The 20,049-nt window shown below is 39.2% G+C and overlaps 3 protein-coding genes across 5 annotated transcripts in view; 2 read left to right on the top strand and 1 right to left on the bottom strand.

Annotated features, from left to right (window-relative positions):
* Window positions 1-8,216, bottom strand: part of atp8b3 (ATPase phospholipid transporting 8B3) — a 30,853-nt gene extending 22,637 nt beyond the window's left edge. Inside the window, exons 1-4 of one of the 3 annotated variants that reach the window (XM_044043666.1) lie at window positions 8,145-8,216; window positions 5,777-5,850; window positions 1,187-1,434; window positions 898-986 (exon numbers count right to left, since the gene is read on the bottom strand). The gene's annotated coding sequence lies outside the window, so the exon portion shown is untranslated. Of the gene's footprint in view, window positions 1-897; window positions 987-1,126; window positions 1,435-5,776; window positions 5,851-8,144 lie in introns of those variants that run through there. The other 2 variants (XM_044043664.1, XM_044043665.1) reach the window with 2 other exon arrangements.
* A 384-nt stretch (window positions 8,217-8,600) lies between these two features.
* LOC122780601 (nuclear factor interleukin-3-regulated protein-like) lies at window positions 8,601-12,162 on the top strand. The gene is made up of 2 exons (XM_044043668.1): window positions 8,601-8,618; window positions 9,738-12,162. Exon 2 carries the CDS (start codon window positions 9,742-9,744, stop codon window positions 10,663-10,665), a length of 924 nt encoding a protein of 307 aa, XP_043899603.1. The 5' UTR covers window positions 8,601-8,618; window positions 9,738-9,741; the 3' UTR covers window positions 10,666-12,162.
* A 562-nt stretch (window positions 12,163-12,724) lies between these two features.
* On the top strand, window positions 12,725-18,895 carry nfil3-4 (nuclear factor, interleukin 3 regulated, member 4). Its single transcript, XM_044044678.1, has 2 exons — window positions 12,725-12,835; window positions 17,365-18,895. The coding sequence occupies exon 2, from the start codon at window positions 17,403-17,405 to the stop codon at window positions 18,108-18,110; it is 708 nt and encodes a 235-aa protein (XP_043900613.1). The 5' UTR covers window positions 12,725-12,835; window positions 17,365-17,402; the 3' UTR covers window positions 18,111-18,895.
* The last annotated feature ends 1,154 nt before the right edge of the window (window positions 18,896-20,049 follow it).

Raw genomic sequence — 20,049 nt, 5'->3', positions numbered from 1 at the left:
ATCAAAGCAAAAATAATCCAGTTTCTATGCAGTATCAGTCATCATCTACCGCTTTATCCTCCACCAGAGGGTCACGGGAGGTGCTGTGCCAATCTCAGCAACATCGGGCGATAGGCGGGGTACACCCTGGACAGTTCGCCAGTCCATCGCAGGGCCACACACAGATAGAGACAAACAACCATTCACTCTCACTCCTATGTTCAATTTAGAGTGTCCAATTTACCTAATCCCCACATTGCATGTTTTTGGACTGTGGGAGGAAGCCGGAGAACCCGGAGAGAACCCACGTGCACACGGGGAGAACATGCAAACTCCGTGCAGAAAGGCCATTGTTCCAACCGGGGTTTGAACCCGGGTCTTCTCGCTGCAAGGCGATGCAGTATATTGAAAATAATTTATTTATTGTGTATTTAGACCATAAAACGAAGGTGCATCATGACAAAAACTTTAAGGGTTAAAAATGTTTTAAAATCCATTAATATTTGATATGTATGGAAATGACTGATGTTAGTTTACAAACATAGACATTTAAAAAAAAAATAAAAAAAAAAAATGGATACAAAATCTTATAGCTTAATTTTTTTATGAACACATATTGGTGCTCTGGGTGTGTTCATATAACATTTGTGAAGGTGCATCTAATGGTTAAGGATTTGTAAAATATCTCAGCTGAAAATGAAATCAATATCAGGAAGATTTCAGTTTGGTTATATCCATATAAACGACTCACAAAAAAAAAATTAAGGAACAGAATAAAGGATTTAGAGTGATCTATACATCATGAACAACTTCACGTTCTTCACCATCCTCTATTGATCATTTTAAACTAAATGGTAGAAAGATGAATTAACAGTAAAAGGCAACTGTGTGTGATGAAATACACAGAAATATACCAACCTCTCTGGAAGAAACTCTGCTGGAAGTTACAGGTGCAATCCTGATGAGAAAGAACCAAGACTGCACACACAAATCCATATGCATCAATCCTGAGAGCATAAAGACACACACAAAGTCATGTCAGCATGAGAATGCAAGTTGTGATGGTGCACAATGATTTTACCTGTTGTGTAATTGTGTTACCTGTAAAAATATTACACAGAAAGATAGCTGAAAGTGTTGATCGTACCTTTGTTTCCGTTATTAGCAGCAGATAAATCACCAAAGATTCCAAAAGAAATGTATTCACCTGTTTGCCAGTGCTGCTCTGAAGCACCTTGGAACCAGGCGACAAAGCCGTACACTCCATCAATCCCGAGTCTCAGCTGGCCACCACAATTTTCATAACCATCATTCAGCTGGTTTTCATAATACGCACACCTGTGTTCATCCAACCCCTCCTTTCTCTTCTCTTTCTTCTTTCTGCTGGAGCAACATATTGCAGGCCCCGCCTCTCTCTTTCTCCCAGGTAAAGACTTCCCTTCCCATGCTATTCACCTGAGGACAGAAAAAAGAGAAACAAAGGAGGCACTCTAAAGCCTTTTGAATATAAGCATATCAAATCACCTGCTTCCTTTAACACAGGTTTTTCAGGTATTTAAAACATGTTTTTTAGTTTGCTGGGTACCTACAACCACAATCCAGGCAATGGAAGTCTAAACATTATATGAATTTGTTTTTAACCAACTTGCACAACTTCTGTCTTTGTGTTTATGGAAATAGGTTTGCATCCTGGCAACTGTGGGAGTATTGGTTTACATGAATGTGAACGCTTTAAAGCTTTGCATTGAGACCAAGCCAACACCCAATTACCAGTTCGCTGCACTTGTTTGTTTTTCCTTGGAAAATGTACTATGAGAATTTGTGTCGGGAGATGCAGTTTTGCAGGTGAAGATGAGAAGGAAATGTGCCATGGCCTGTTCTGCTTTAATTTAATTAAAAATAGAATATTGACAAACTTCTATAAGAGGTATTTACAGTAGTGCACTAGACACAATATTTCATTTTATTCAAACTAATCTTCAAATTTAGGTTTGAGGAATGGACATTGCAACATTTAAGTATAAGCCATTTTTACATTGTGAATCTGATGCCACCTGGTGGAGGCTTGCAGTCACTGCAGTGTCACCATCTAATGACGGTCAAAAAGGTCAAATTATGAACAATGGCATCGCTGAAAAAAGACAAAAGGCAGTTCACTCCATTTATATTTTTACTCTGTGTCCGTTAAATACACTTGTGTGGTTTCATATCTCATCATCTCATGTCTCCTCTCTGCGCAAGTGAGGTCGTCCCCACAAAGGCCACACATAGGCACCTGAATGTGTGTAAATCTGTTGTCTAACGTGTGTGTGCATATCTGGGGCGATCTTCCCTATCTATTTTTACAGCTGGGCTGTGCATGTGAGCGGTTAGGGTGATGTGCCGTTGGTTAGATGTTCTTATAGGCCTCAACAAAGCACGAAACTCATCAGTGTCAGGCCAGGCTTTTCCACCACGGTTTAACTGTTGCCCATCACGGCCGCCACGCCTCACAAACAAAGACACAGACAAGCAGAAAGAATAAAGGCTCAGGTAAACGCTTTCAAAATTTAAAGAGGCCACAGAAACATTAAAATAATGACCAAATCTCCATTTGACTTCTGTATTTCTTTTGCTTTTGTGTATTATTTAAATCATTAAGACATATCCTTTCCATGATCCTTTCGCTCTTTAGTCAAGTCATTTAATGTATACAGAACATTTAAAACAACCCCAGTTGACTGTCTTAGATAAAATATCAAAAGGTTTCATTCAAATGTTAATAAATCCATGAACTATCGCTGCTGGAGGGAATAAAATATAGAAATAGTTACTTAAGTACTGTAGGTTCACAAAATCTTAACATTAATTGTGCAACTTTGTGCCAAAACAAATCAAGTACACCAACATTAGTGGCAGCTTTTAAATTCATGGAACCAGGCCAAAGTACAACTATGTAATTTATTAATTGCATTCATTAATTGTTGGCAGGTTATTTTATATACATAGCACATCATAAAATAAATAAAAATAAAATATTAAAAATGTAAATTCAGCAGAGAAATCCATGAATTGCCTTTGCTGGAGGTAGTAAAATATGGAATCTTACAAAGTAAGTATTAAAGGTTCATAGGATCTTACGTTAATCATGCAACTGTGTACACCACCTGCCAAAAGAGACCAAGCTCTGCCAACAGTCGTGACACCTCTTGTTTATTTTGACAGCTTTAAAGATCTTGGAACTGGAGCAGTCACTGTTATTTATTATATATAAAACGTAAAGAAACCCGGATACAAGATATCAATGGATTCTGCAGGAAAACTTGGTTACTTTCAATAAAAACTAAAATAACAATGTAGTTGTTACTTTATAAACCACTAACAAATATAACCATACTGAAACATATTACACATTATCACAGTGTGAAAAATACAGGCCAAATTTCCACTACAGAGTATGTTTGTGTTCATCCAGTGGTGTATCTGACAGAATCTCACTAGATCTCGACCCTCAGACACACCCGTTTTTCAGCACAGCGTGAGAAAACCCTGGGCTGAGCTTCTAAATCTCTCTGCCCATGTTCGCTTAGATCTTACACATTACTAGGTTTTCATGTGAGATGAATAGAAAGGTGGTACTCTCCATGGTCAGAGGCTCATCTCAGTGTAAAAACATGGTTAGCGGCTCAGCTGTGGGTGAAAAAGGCCAGGGGACGCCAATAATGACAATCACACAAGAATCCTCAGTGAAAGAGCTGTGAGACAAATAATGTTCAACATGAAACACGAACAAATGTCAAACAGGCTGAGATGAAGCCAAGGCAAAGCGGTGGTTTATTCAATTCACAGCGGTTTCAGTGTATAGCACACAGCAGCAGTGGAACACGGTGGTAAGTTGTGGGCAGGGGGAGTGGTGGGGGTGTTTGTGTGTCAGTGATGGTGTGCGTGTGTGTGTGTGGGGTGGGGGTTGACATAACAAAGTTTACCGGAACATACTTAGATCTACCCCCATGAGTCACCTGGTAGCATCACTTTGCTCTGTGAACACACTCATGAAAACTGTTTCTAAAGGTGCGAGCAAGACAGTGTCCTGTAAAGCATGTAACACTGTTCTTCTGTTAAAGTAACTGCAATAAGTTTGCTGATTTTGACAGTTGGCATCTGTAATGTTGCACTGGAGCCTTCATGTGTTGAGCTAGTTGCTATTCCTGTGCTGCACACAGGAATGAGGTGATGTAAAAAGGTGTCACTCCGGTAACACGCATAAAGTGAGATGGAACGAGGATACAGTGGGAGTATGGCTGAAAATGGCAGAACCCCATAGGGGTTGATGGAGGTGCTACACTGGAGCATTACGCAATATTTTTTTTTTTTTGATTGTTAAACAGAAAAAAAGAAAACCAGCCAAATATATCAGACAAAAATTAAAACAATCATCATATACTGGCCCTCAGATTCTCTGATGTTTTCTAGATATCTGTCTCAGGTATTTGTGAACGAGTCACCCAAAAAAAGTCAAATGATGAATTTTAGGATTGTCTCCATAGAAAAGAAGAAATGAAGGTTGTCTTTAAAGACACCAATGACATAGTGTTCACTGTTTCAAATTAGTTAATTTACTGTATAACTAGAGTTTGATGTAGCATCATTGTCTCCTCATTGCTATGTAAAGTGCCTTGAGATTGCGTATATGTTGTGATTTGACAATATTTGATTTGTTTCTGGAAGCCTCTTTTATGAGTATTGATCGACCTTTTCATAAATTTGTCTTGTGTCACACAGCCCGAGTCAGAGACAATATGTTGAGAAAGTGAAGATATTTCAAAAGACACATGACTTTACATCAAATGATAAAAAGGAGCATACCATTTCTAGAAATAGTAATAGGAAAAAAGATATTTCGGCATGTTAAAACTGTAGGCTGTGAACCTTGTGCTTTAACAGTGATTGATAAGGAAGGTCCACTAACAAGCTACAACCAGCACAGATGTGGCCTAAATTACCCTTCTAAAAAACACACCGCAAACAAACGCACCTGGGTTTTTTTTTATATAATAATGCATGGATGGATTTTAAATATTTGAAACATTTCAATATTTGTGTGAGCATGTGCTCATGATCATATATGATAACTTGTGATTAAAGCCATCAGTGTAATCAGCACCACTGTGTTAATTTCCCCGAGGGAACCTCCCAAAGGGATTAATAAAGTCGTCTGTCTGTCTGTCTGTCTGTTACTGCATCTTTAAAATTCTGGAGAACATCTTACTGAAACACAACCTGACTGTTGGAATATACCACAGTGGTCTCTGTGGTGACAGTGAGTCAGAAAGAAGTTGTTTTTCTACACAAACTTGTGAGAGTTCACAGTACATTCCCCCACTCACTCTGAACAGTCCCCACACTCAGTAGACCAGAGTTAAATGATTATGAACAATGCCTGCAAAACAATTTGTTTTCATTTTGGTGGAACAGTTTACAGTATTTATGTCCACATTGCCACGTCTTAAAAATGTCGTAAAATACAGCATAACCTTGATGAGATGGACCTGGACTTGTAAGAGGTTTCACATGTGTGCAGGTTTGCAGCTGATATTTTCTAGTATTTTAGGATGACGAGACACAGACTGAGGTGCATATTTTGTGCTGAGTGGGTCGAACATACAGTAAATGACAGGACACCACACAGACGAATCACCTGCATCTGAGATAATGAACAGCTTCTTAAGATGCATACATGATACTATAGCTATCATGTATCTATAGTATTACCCCTCTCACACTGGAGAGCAGTGTGCCAGTGATAAGCCACACCCACCTGAAGGTGAGAGACAGGGCCGTGTCTCCTCGGCTGATCCAACACCACTACCCTGGATCCTCACTGCAGAAGTCCTGCAATAGACAGAACTTTGTTGATCAAGGACCACAAAAAAAAAACAAAAAAAAAACACATATAATTTTAGTTTGGTGCATTGTGTTTCTGGTACTTAATAACCTACTGACCAAGTATTTCATACTTAAATTTTAGAAGTGCTGAATGAGTGCCGTCTCCTCCTTGACCGCCTACCCCCCTCCCCCCCACCGCTACCCACAGACACAGTTCACCACGTAAACACGTTAATGCTTGGAATTATGTCACCTACAATCTGGTTTCAATGAAAACACAGATCTGTAAAATGAGTTCAAACAATGCCGCAAGAGCTCTTTGTCTAGAGTTGTTGCTTCATCCCGCAGAGTGCTGTACACAGGAAGTGACTTGTTTTCTATCAAGACACACAGAGGCAACAGGAACATAGCACTATTTATGTGGGATAGCTGCAGGTGTTTGTGTATACACAAACACTCAGGTTCGATAGCTTTGCTTAACAGGGCCTGTTTTCAGATACAAATAATGTTCCATCATTTCTGTTCACAAAGACCAAACCGAGACCGAATAACATCACCAAGGCAATCAGAGATGGCAGACTTCACCCCATTCACAGAACAAGACTGCGTGTTCAAATCCACGTCAGGGCCTCTGTTGCTCATATTGCAAGCGGAAGGTGTGGCTTGGCCAAGTCAGGTATAACTGATCCTGGTAAGTGCACATTCACAGCTGTTTAAAGTCAACCCTGATGTTGACCACATATTTACTGATGCAGAAATGGAGAAGTATGTTGTGTACTTTTCTACAAGCAAGCAACAACTTATAATCGAGACTTATGAGGAAGTGAAACATTAAAAAAGGCAAATCAGATACTTTTAAAAACTAAAATACTTAAAATAATATATGCCAGCTTCACATAAATACTGCAGCACGTTGGAGGTTTGCGGGTGGAGTTTTCCTAACATGCTTGCTTTAAAAAAACTAAAATAAAATTAGTTATTAACTGAGTTATATGGGACATGCTAATTATCTTTCATGCTCTCAACTGTGCGTTTTAACACTCACTGTTCAAAATGATGCATGTTGAACCTTAAGTGAAACGTGCACCCATGGTATTTACCACTACATAGGGCTTATGATTTGTGGTTATACAAGTTGTTCATGCAGAACACTCTGTTGGTGTGGCTCGTCATTGTAACTTTTGATTCAGCTAAAATATTAAAGCTCATGTAAGCAAACAAACTGTTAATATAAGTCAAAATTAGGTTGACGCCTGCCTGCATTGTAGTTTCATATAATGAAATAGAGGTATCCTTAAATTAAAACATTTAAAAACAACAGTTATTTTCTCAGTTGTAATTGTTTTTTTCACTTATGAGCTCCTCACTAACCACTGTTTCATTGAAATCATCATATTCACAATCTAATTTAATTATGTCAACAGTTTTGCATAGAAAAAAAAGCTTTTCGATTAAACCTTTGACAGCAAAACAAACACCAGTCTTCATAAAATCCATATAAGAGTAATAATGGCTATATCCTAATTAAAATAACACTGAATAAATCACAATCTGTAATATTTTCATGGAGGCTAATAAAACTGAGGTAAAATACACTCAGAAGATCATGAATAACTATTAAATCACATTTTCTTCCGATTAGAGCAACAGCTGACTAGATTCATATAGGATAACTGACTTATCAGCTTAACCCCTTATCTTGGTTTCATGCAACAGGCCCCAGAGGTCACGCATTGTAGCATGAATTATTGTTATTGACTCAGGACCAACATGTTCAAAAGAAATGCTGAACCGAGGTCAGTAAAAGAGAAAATCTGCTTTCATGTTTGTGACTGCAACCTGCCCAGTATGGCTTTTAACCTGGTAGCATAGGTCTGTCTGCAAAATAAACACCTTATTGTTTCATAAACCAGCTTCACCCCAAATCTTTTTATCATTGGAAATATGATTTAGGTCAGTGGGTATAAAGAAGTGGGCATATATAAACGTTATTGGGCAGTTATTTCGCAAGCTGTCACTTTTAATTCTTCATACATCTACTATATGTCAGTCACATTTCACATGTACAGCACAGTGCAACAATAATGCTTTCCACTAGATGCTGGCAAAAAAAAACTGTAACCTAATCCGTCGTTAAATTCATGCTAGTTTACCACCTCCGGTTGTCTTGGCGTGTGGCCTACTTGTTTGGTGAGACCACATTATTTTTAATGCCAACATTTTCAGGGCAGAAGGGCCAATTAAAGTAAAAGTTCATATCATATTACGACATCCATAGAGGAAAATGAAGGCACACTTACCTTAACTGACGAGATAAAGTGACAAGAAACACGGGAGAAAAACACACGAGGGACAGTAACAACAGGTGAAAATGTTTGGGACCAGGTGTGGGCAATCAGGGAGGAAACATGGAGGAACCGGAAGTAAAACAAATCCTGACACCGGGAAAAAGAACTACAAAATAAAACAGGAAGCAAGGACAAGAAACAAAATAAGGCAATACAAAAACACACAGAAATGCAAGTCTATCCAACTTGATCCAGTTAACTAATTTCAGTCTCACCTGTTTGTTTGACTGTGTGGCGACATTGTTGCTGTCTTGGACTTCCGCTCCGTGCATCAGAAGACGCCATTGGCTGCTGTCACACAGTAAAAGCACGCGCCCGCCGCCAAGCAGTCATGTCATCCTGCAGCTCTGCTCTCTTCAGCAACGCTTAGTGTGACCGTGACTGACAGACAGACAAGAAGAAGCACAGCCGTCTCCGCGCAAACAGGTGACATCCACAAAACCTGCAACCTGTTTACTTTCCGATTAAGTTCGTCCGGGGTTTTTTGTTTGGTTTCTTTTTTCAAAAAAACCAAACAAAAAATACAAGTGTCATACCTGATCCTGTCTACATCATCTGTCATCCTTTCTGAGGTCAGTACGGTGAGTTTATTATAAGTATTGGTACAAAATATTCATTAATATTAATTCCTCTGCTCACTTTCTGTTTTAGATTCATTTTTATCAAGCATTTTTTAATTAAACTGTGTAAACAATCTTGCAGCCTATACTGAAAGACAAGCACCAACACAGTTCTGTTCTGCCAATAACTTTATGTGGTGAGATCATAGTCTAAAAAAAATACAAGTTAGTTCATTATAAGATGCCAAAAACACTTTGGGGCCTCTTATATGTCTCATATTTACTGTAATTCCTGTTCTGCATCTCTCCTTGTGCACGCTCTGCAAATAAATCAAACTACTCTATATTGTGATGAATCAAAGATTAGAGTAGAATATGATGTGCATAGGTGAGAACAATATTTTACATCTCATGGTAATTTGACACATTACATTACATCACATAACATGTCACTTAGCAGAGGCTTTTATCCAAAGCAACTTACAATAAGTGCATTTCAACATTTGGGTACGATACAAAACACGAGCTAGAAGTAAGTGCTTCAAATAGTGCTACTCTTAAGTGCGATGGACAAGTAAGTGCAAAAGGTTTGTTTTTGTTTTTTATCAAGATAAAGATAACAATCCTTTATAATAACTCATGGTGAAAACTGGTTGTTACAAGAGTCATGTACAGGTAGAAACAAAAAAGTGATAGCAGTAAATATAAAAGAGAATTTCAAAACAAACAGGCAATTACATGCATACTAAGATAGCATAGAACTAGCATTTAATAATAATATAATTTTACTATACACAGTAATAAAAATGTATACAATGCCTATAATTAAAAACTGGTACAATAATAAAAATAAATAGTATAAACTGTTGTATTCAGTTAATTAACATGGAAGCGCTGCAGCATTTTGATATTTCTATAAAGCAGAAACACTCAAACACTCCAGGTTGTTGACTGACTATTCATTTAAAATTTAATGGTCCCCCAGTGTCATGTCCACACTGACGAGCCCCGGTGCCTCATGCCAAACTTCCTCCCCCTGTTTGGTTGACAGCAGCAGCGTCACCGATCCTCTTGCAGCCCAACCTGGACTCCTGCTCTCAGTGACTGACTCCTCCCCACTGCGTTTACGGACCTGTAGCACCAGACCAGTTAGACGGCGAAAGAGAACGATGACCCCCGTGTACAAGAAAGACTCCACCTACTGGGACAAGCGGCGAAAGAACAATGAGGCGGCGAGGAGGTCCAGGGAGAGACGCAGGCTGAATGACCTGATGATGGAGGGCCAGTTGCTGGCCCTCAATGAGGAGAACGCACAGTTACGTGCTCATCTCAGTCTGCAGTATCACACCAGTGTGAGTGCAGGCAGAAGCAAAGCTGCTTCACCTGTTGGGGCAACTTTCACTTCACCTGTGGTTGCTCCATTGTCCTTATCACCCAGAAACCCATCTTATTCCCGGGAAGGACACTGGGTGAACGATGGGGATGCCACAGCCTCCATCCTGAGTGTGAGGCATCGAGACAATCGTCCTTGTGAGACAGACGTGTCTTGTTTTGGCACAACTGAAGCTGATGGTGTGTTCAAAAGTGCCACCGCCTCTCTGCAGGGTCTGAGGTCAGCGGAGGCAGAGATGGGTCCCCAGCGACGCATCGCTTTTAGTGATGACAACTTCACCCAGAACTATTATATCCAAGCATATCTGCACGCACCTGCTGACACACCCCGCCATGCCTCCACAAACAAACCTCACAGTTGGTTAGAGTCTCATCTGAGTTCCTCAGCAGTGTATAATAACCTTCTGCTGCCTTGGTGGTTCTCATATACTCCACCACCAACAACCCTCTACTCATGTCTGCCTCCCTACAGACTCAGTTGTGCTGGGCCAGGTCTACATCTCAGTGCTGATGGACGCTAACACAGGCCTTTATTAGGACAGAAGGCTAATGTGTACATTTGATGTTAGAATCATGGTGATTGAAAAAAACATGTATGCGAATGTTATAAATGCTATTATTAATGAATGAAATTTCATTTTTAATACATTTAAGAACATAATGGTTTGAAGAAGACAGTGGGAAGAAGAAGATTCTCACCCCCATATTCAAAAATAATTGTATTATTGTTTATAACTGTACAATATTTACTGGTGTGATCATAATGTGGTCATAATGAAATTATTTTGAGAGTGCCTTTGAAGTGTTTTGCCTTTATATTCTACAAAATTTAGGAAATGTTCTAATTCTTATTAACAACTGAATTGTGGCACATTTTTAATATTTGACTTTGAAGCATGAAATTAGAGAAGCTAGTAATATGATCATATGATATTGTCATTATCATTCAGCTTAAATTACTGACCGATTTGAAAGTAGTTGGTTGATTTTGTTGAAAGATAGTGAAACTAGGTGCTTCTCTACTTTGGTATTTCCCTTTATCGCCACTGTGTGATTTCCCAGCAGATGTCGATTAACCGGTAAAATCGATCATCACCATAGCTTTCAACAGCTTAGAACTCATGTGAAAGAGTCGTCACCATCTACTGCATCATTTTCATTAAATACATTACATGCATGTGTTTTGCATGCATGTAGTGTATAGGCTATTTTCTACCTTTTAATAATAAAAAATGTCAACAGATCATGCATATTACTGCAAAACATTTGTTTCGTGTAAGCTTTGGAAATGAAGAGCACATGAGCCTTTAGTGTTTTTACTGACGTTTGAGGGTGCATACATTGCTGTATACACAGCCAAGAAAATCCATCTAAAAAGTTCCCCGGGGTTGCGATTATCTGTCTAATGTAGAATAAGGAATTATTAATCTTGTTAAAAAGATCACATGAACAAAAGATTCACATTTATTGCGGTTTTCTAATCAGGGATGTAATTAAACTGTAGCTCCTTGCTCTCATGCAGACAGCACTTACCTGCAGACACCAGCAGAGGCTGCTACAACATTAATGATGCTGCAGATGACAAGTGCTGGGTGCACACTTCAAACAGTGTTTCAAATAATAACAATAATCATGATTGGAAGTGTGTTACTGGGGGGCTCAAACGAAAACAAGAACATATCAAGGAGTAAATAATGCGACCACTGTAAATATGCGAAACACAAAAAATAAGATTTGACTGTTTGAAGGAGTGGCAGTGAAGGGGAACGGAGTCAGATTTAATGGCTGATCTCGGATTGCGCTGATTTTGGCAATCATTATTAACTTGTAAGGTCACAGATGTTTCCAAAGTTGTGTAACGTCAGATTATGCTCAACATACTGATCAACCACAACTTTAAAACAAGTGCCTGGTTTTTAAAGATGCGATAAGTGACCCATTTTTCTTTCACAACTGACAGAGTGAAAAGAAGTATTTTAATGTGTCAGGTCTAAATACAGAAGCCGACAAAGGTTGAGCAGTATCCTCTCTGCCGCATGACAACAAAAATAAAGTGTTTTCATGGATCTCTGGTGCAGATTTATTTTTATATTAACGGTTTAAGCACATCACAACAGGAAGCAAAAATCTAACTTGTCTACACGTGACAGCATCTAAACATAGAAACAAGGGTGGAGGTAAAATTTCCACTCAAGACAAACGCACACTATGAAATCCCAATTACAAATAAGTTCATATGTTAATTTTTGGCTGTAATGCATAACAATTACATTGCAGTAAGCGGTCTCAGTTTTCTAAGAAAGAACAATAAATGTCTGATGCCAAAGAGCGACAAACTTATGCTGTTTTTTATCTGAGGTGTTAGAGATTTATTTTAACATATAGAAAAGCTTCACTCGTCGGGCAAGTGTCTGAAATGTAAAATGTGACTTTTAAAACCGCACACAAAGATCCAGCCACTGTACAGCAAACACAAAAAAGTTATAACAGCAGCAGCATCGTACTGGGGAGACCCCTGTGGCCACTGACACCACAGCACTGTCAATATCAAAGGGGGCAGTAAGACACTTCATGTGACAACAGAGGTGGACAGTCACAGTTAAAGACAGGAAAACATAAGCGAGCGTGTAAGACTGACAGCGACGGTCTGAATTAGGTCGTCGACACCTTAGCAGTTGTGGACAGTTAAAGGTAAGGCCTCTATCTCATTGTGCCATGTTAAGTGATTTGTACCACGTTATATACATATATATATCAGTCTTTCATGCCAAATAATTGTTTTGAATGACATTATTAGCATTATATTGAGGCATGACCTTTGATCTTACATGTTAACATTTCAAAAAATATTAGCGGTACGAATATTCCCTGTGGATCAAACCGACTTTGTCTCGTTACAAGCTCGCTGTGGTCACTACAGTAAAAAATAGATTCTTGTTGTGATAGTATTCGGCGAGGCAGCATCGTGGTAATCAATTGAATCAGAGATGTATACCGTATTTAAACATATAAAGCAGTAGCTGCTGGTGGTGTTTCTGATCACTCCGTACTCTTCCTTAAAAATAATGATATCCAGCACATACGTAAATCTTACACATAATGCACTACAGTATATAATTGTACAGAGGCACAAAATGTTTTCTTTTAAATAATATTTTTTTATTTTCGTTGTTTGTTTTGTGCTGTATTTGTACGTGTGTTTCTAACATTTTGGTCGTTCCATTTGATTTACGGATTAAGAATATTCACTAATTAATTCACTAACTAAGTGTATTCTGTCCAGATTAAACAATAGTCCCACAGAGATTGTGATGGATGGCCTGCTAACATATGACACATAATTTTACTTTCAGGGAGTTTAGCTGATAATGAATCACTTAGCTATTAACAAATAAGTCCATATAAAGACCTTTCAGTGCATTACATCACATCTCCTGTAACTACAGGACTTTTATAAATGGTAATATATGTGCTTTCAGTAATGAAGTTCTGTATCCATTCAAAAGCACATAAATAAAAGGGTCAACAACACTGCACGATTAATGACCTTGCGACAATGCTGTATATATTTTTATTGGAGGCATGAACCGTGCCAATTTCTTCAAGATGGCATGAATTCCCCTGATGGAGGTTCACAAAAGACGTGAAAACACAGTACATTGAGGTATGGACCTCTATTTTTTACAATGTAGGCAGCGCCCACAGTAAGACAACAGCAGGTGGTGGAGGATGAGAAAACTGCCAGAACACCAAAAGAAGAAGTTTGAGGGTTCCTTACTAAAAAGCAGGCTGGCTATTTTTAGTCAATAAGAAACAGGTGCAAATGTGCAGCAGAGTGGTGAGCAGTAAATGATCATTGTTTGTACACATATATATATATAAATATGTGTGTCTGTGTGTGTACGCACTCACACATAGGCTTTGTATCACACACTGGTATGTAGGTGTGCATGACAGAGATACAGAACAGAGACACACATGTGTATATGCTCGGGGTTCTTACTGGGAACAGTCTTGAATATTTTTAACCTGGCGTACATCCTGCCCACTGCAGTGGGCAGGATGATAAAATCAGAAAATAAAATCTTGTTTTGATGTTTCTGGCTTGGTTTGCGTGGCACATAGAAGAACTATGACTAGTTCAGTGAGTAGTGTGCTCAGAAGACGCCTCATGTCTGAATGACAAATATGAATTAGATCTTCACAGCCACACAGTACACGAAACATGCTCACATGTTATGCTTCACAGGTGCTAAAGTTTGAAGCTATAACGTGTGAATGGAAACGTCAGTGTTAAAAGACAAGTGTTAAAAAGACAAGTATGCCAGAAGGCATAAACACTGACCTTGTTGGGACCAGTAGTCCTCACTGAGACCAACATCTGTTCCTAATTGTGGTTAAGGTAAAGTTAGGGTTATGCATTAACTGGTGATGGTTAAGGTTAGGGATAACACTTTGATCCAGTTGAATGAATGCAAATGAATGTGTTGTCCTCAGAAGAACAGCTGCACAAGCCTGTATGTGTGTGCAATAGAGGTTGACTGATATGGGGTTTTCATGGCCGATGCCAATTCCCGATTTTTTCGATCCAATACATGCTGCCGATTTTTTTTTGAACCGATATTGCTTTTTTTTCAGCCGTTTCTTTAAAAAGAAGAAACAAGAACACAAATACAGTATATTTTTATTTAATGCTTACATCTTGAGTTATATTTATAATTTATGTTTTATTTTTATTTTGTTGGTTTTCTACATGAAATAAAATGACCATGTTCTATCATGTCGCCTTTTATGCAAAGACAACACACAAGAGAGAGACAGACAGAGAGAGACAGACAGAAAGACGCCAGACCGAGTCGCGCATGTGCATACAGATAAATGTGTCGTATTCTGTAGCCATGGCACGCGCAGACGCGCAGCGGTGCCATCTCGCCAGCTGGAGATCAGATATGTTTTTAGCCAGTGGGAAAAGGGCTCTATGACGATTGTAAGCGGCTCGACCAGAGTTTAAAAAACCCAGCGTCCACCCGCTAATTTCAGTGGCAGAGATAAAGAAACACACGCTGCGGTGATGGAGACACACACACACACACACACACACTCCCGTGACACAGAGACAGACATATTTTCAAAGTGTAATGCAATAATACAGCTAAGTTAGACAGTTAAAAATACACTGAAAGTTGAAAACACCGTTCTCTCATAGAGAGTTGTTATGACAGGCTTCCAAAACTCCCAGCTGCTCTCTGCCAGGGAGGGAGGGGCAATGCACGCGCTTCAGCGCTCTCCAGCATCTGAACACAGCGCTACGTGAACGTGCAGGATGGAAAAAAAAAAAAAAAGCACAATAGGTCGGCCTGCAAATCGGTGCCAATACACGTAAATGTATAGGTCCAAGCATTTAGGTTCATATACGTATCTCAGGTTTGAAGATTATTATGAGAGGAGCTTGTCAACAGCTTTGCCTGTGTATGGATTTTATATAAGGGATCATTCTTCTTTGTTTAGGCTGCCCAAAATGAATGGATGCCAATTCAGAGTCTACACAAGAATAGCTGCACAGACCTGTGTGTGTGTGTGATCGCACTTGCACGAGGCGGCTGTGGTTTTCATCCTTCTTGCAGAGCCTTCCCTTAAATCAACCACAAACCAACGTGAATGACAGAATTTATTGACAGCTGCCAGCATTTCTCTCGCCTTGGTTATTGAAAAATATCTTGTACAAACCTTCAGCGAGTGGCCTGTTACAACCCAGAAGAACGAAGTGAAGCACAGAGATAAAAGAGAGTGTGAAGGGGAAGTGATGAGTTGGTGGACATTTCAGGTTGGGGGATTTGAAATGAGAAACAAAACACTGTCTGAGTCAAACTTGACAAAAGAACTTCAAAATCAAGTGTAATTCAAGGGTCAACTAACTTGGCCACATGAACATTTAACATTATCTGTGGAAATACTCTACAGCAGATCAGCAGGGAAAATGGGATTTCTACATGTGACTGACAATCCACCGATTCTCAAACATATCAGTCCACAGTCGTCTCTGTCTACTGAATTTTTCTTGTCACAGTCGGTGGTTGAGTCAAGTGGGAGGTGAGGTTGTGTCAGGAAACATTGAAGGTGTGAGACACTGAGTAATGCATTCAGTAATATGGAGTATGAATTGTATCTGGGTCGTCAAATAACGATTCCCTGGAAATGGCTGGTTTATCTAATGAAAATATTAATAGCTGTTACAGAAACCACAGTGATCGTAACTATCTGTGTTGTGAATCGTCATTGTTTGGGAAACGCTGTTTAAGTCCTCACACGATTACCAGTCAATGTACACGTAGGAAACGTTTTCACAAATGTGCAAATCACAGCCTAACGAAATGTCAGCTTCACGGATCCTTTTCAGCTTAGAAGAGCTTCCTGTATATGCAAATGTTCTGTGTCATTGTGCACAAGATTGCTTGCACATCATGTGGAGTTTCGACTTTTCAGTGAACAGCTCCACAAATACAGTTTTGAGTTTTAATGGCGGTAAAAGATGGACATATAAACATACTTCAGTGAACTTATGGGTAATATTAATAATGGGAAAGGCAGTTTCTTAAATTGACTTAATATCTTGACACCTCTCAGTTAGAATGCACACATTTACCAGCTATAGACTCAATATAGTTGTTCATGAAAGTAAAAATACAGATATAATGACCTACTGTATGGTAGAAAGAAGTGCTTTTGACTGATAATTGACAAATGTATAGCATTAAAGGTCATTTCATATCAAAACAACAAAGCATACTAAAGGTGAGAAGGCCCCTGGTGCAGCAGACAGAAAACAGTGTAGAAGCAATGCTAAAAAGTCAAAAAGACACAGGTACATCAAAATATAAAATGGATTTTTTAAGTGTTTAAAAAAAACAACATCATTAAAAGACATAAAAGAAAAAGGAGAGTGGTGAAACTATGAGCTCCTCGCCAGGGTCTGCAGTGAGTGCAGGTCCTGGTTCAGCCACCCTCACTGCCTCCACTAGAACTCTATTACATTTTAAACAACATTTTATTCCAACTCATGTTTTGTTTTATACCATGATGAATAAATGTCTCAGTGTGAAAATGACCTATCATACGAATTATGCTGTGATGCTTTCAGTAAAGAAAAGATGATATAAAGCTTAGGTCACCACAAGAATGAAGAACTTCAATTACCGTCATCTCTTCCTCTTGTATTTCAGGTCTCCGTTGGTTGTCTCCGTTGGATATTTCATCTGTGATGGAGTCCCTGTCGTTGCCTTGTCATGGAGACCAGGACAAGCATGTTTTAGAGGAAAAACTGGTACATAAGGGGACCCGCCGCAGAAGGGAGTTCATATCTGAAGATAAAAAGGATGCCCACTACTGGGAGAAACGTCGCAAGAACAACGAGGCAGCCAAGCGGTCACGGGAGAAGAGAAGGCTGAGTGACTATGTGCTGGAGACTCATCTCTTGGCCTTGAAGGAAGAAAACAACAAGCTCAGTGCTGAATTAAAGGCCATCAAGCTCCACTTTGGCTTGATTCACTCTTCAGCACACAACCAGCTGCAGCATCAGGTCCACAGCAGCACCCCCCACCAGTCCCTGCCATGGAGCTACAACTGGGGTGGCAGAGACGTTTCACTTATATCAGGCCACCGACCTTCTCAACCTCTGTTTATTCCTGCATACGCCCCACATACCATGAGAGGCTACCCATACGTTAACACGTATAGTAGTCCAAGCTCAGGCCTCATCTCTCCCCTTGTTCTGCCTCGACATCTCCTGCCCTCCGATTCATCCCGCGCAGCAGCTTCTCTGCCGAGGCCCATTCCTACAAAAGCTGTCTCAGATGAGGAGGAGGAGCAGCAGGTCCCGGGTGTGCTGCCTCTGCTAGGCTCAGCTCCACTTCGCAAAATCACCAGCAAAGCGAGCACAAACTACTCCCCACAGTGTATACTGGACTGACCAATGGTTGTGAGATTGATGGAGTGAGATTGTTCATTTCTCTATATGTTCTGTTAAGCGTAATCTTGCCGATACCAAAACTTTAAGAGCTTTTTTTTTTTTATGTTAATTGATGGTGCACACTGCATTTAAAACAAGAACTGTACATAGAAAGGCACATATTTAAAGGTCCAGTGTGTAAGAATTAGTGACATCTAATGGTGCAACTGCACATTGCAACAAACTTGCCAGGGAGCTACAGTGACTTTCACATACCAGAGAAGACGATGTTCTTCCACATGTTTTGTAAGACCAGCTCTGGCTGGACTGGTCCGTGCCTAAAGTACACATAAAAGCCTTAAGGCTATACAAACCAAAAGGATTTTTATTTTAAAGCAGTGATACACTTTTACAAATCATTTCTGACAATAAATCCATCTAAATGTTACACACTGAACTTCACCTGAGATTGGATCTGTATTTCATCACACAAAGTACACGTTTAAATGCACTGAGGACGAGCTGATAGTTCTGATCACCAGCAGCATGTATGTATTTTTTTTACATGTATGAACCTTAATTAGACCCAAGTATCAGTGTGTATGTTATACTCGCTGCTTGTTTTAATGTCATGGAAATTGTAATTTGTACAAGACTAGAGTAGATGGACCCAGAGAGGAGTGTGTGCTTGTGTAAACCTTTATAAAACTGATGTTGGTTTTAAGTGTGTTATTATGAATGACTTGACCTTCTATGCTTTCATATCTCACTCTCACACTTGTGATCATTTGCATGTAGTAAAACTTCTGTTAATGGCAAGATTTTGTGTCCTGTTTTCTCTGCTAAGGATTTTTACTTACTAATGGTAAATGAAAGCATTTTAGACCACTTTCTCCAGTAAATGAAGCATACAACATATAAGTAAAACATTTTCAAATTTCTGGACAGACAAAAAACCTACATGGGGAAATATTCTCGGTAACTGTTTTGCAGCTGATCATCTGATCTGCATAATGCATTAACTAGTCACTTAGCCTAACTTTAACCATCACAACTAGATGCCCAACCCTATCTCTAAAATAAGCCAAATTATAACCCTAACCTTAAACCAGGACTTAATCCTCAAAAGGCCAGTTCATGTTATGTGGACCAGCCAAAATGTCCTCACAAAGATTGTGACAAAGATTTGACAGTTGGTCCAGAGTTACATCATTTCAATTAACTATCTCAAACAAATCTAGAAATAGCAGTGTGTTGAATTTCATATATGAAAAGGAATAAGACCCATTCGAATGGTTAACATCATTATTCCACACATCTGTAGTCTTTACTTACTTATGGTAAATGAAAGCATTTCTCCAGTAAATGAAGCCTACAACCAATCTAGGTAAAACATTTAACAATTTAAAAAATATAAGCTTCTGGACATTATGGTAGGGTTTAATGAGACATTGCAATGTTCCAGTAGGCTGCAACTCTGCTGCAAATGGAAACAGTGAAGTTGATGGTTTTCCCCTGTGGGCAGATTTAGTTTTGTCTCCCATCATAATGTGGGTAGAGTATCTTTGAATCTTTCTAGTCAGCTTTACATATTCTATATAAGGATTAAACATAATTACAAGTATACATTGTCAACAAGGGCAGGCAATTTTTGCAGACTTTAGTGACAACCAGCAAAGGTGAGAAAATAGTGCTTAATAAATCACTATGATGGCAGCTTTTTTGTTTGTACTTTGTCATGGACAGAAATGAAAAGTCCTATTACACATGGCCACCAAGGCATTGACTAATGGTTAGCAGCGGTTAAGGGCCTTGAGATAATGCACGCTGTGTTTTGGTGCTAAATAAAAAGTGCGGCAGAAAAAAGGGAACATATCTGTGCTTCACACTTGTGTCAGGGTGCTAAGACTGGAGCAGGTTAACTAACTACCTCATCTATTGAGGAAGGAACATTGTGTTG

Source organism: Solea senegalensis, linkage group LG14, assembly GCF_019176455.1.
Source record: "Solea senegalensis isolate Sse05_10M linkage group LG14, IFAPA_SoseM_1, whole genome shotgun sequence".
Classification (NCBI taxonomy): Eukaryota; Metazoa; Chordata; class Actinopteri; order Pleuronectiformes; family Soleidae; genus Solea; species Solea senegalensis.
This window is presented reverse-complemented; position numbering and strand designations above follow the sequence as displayed.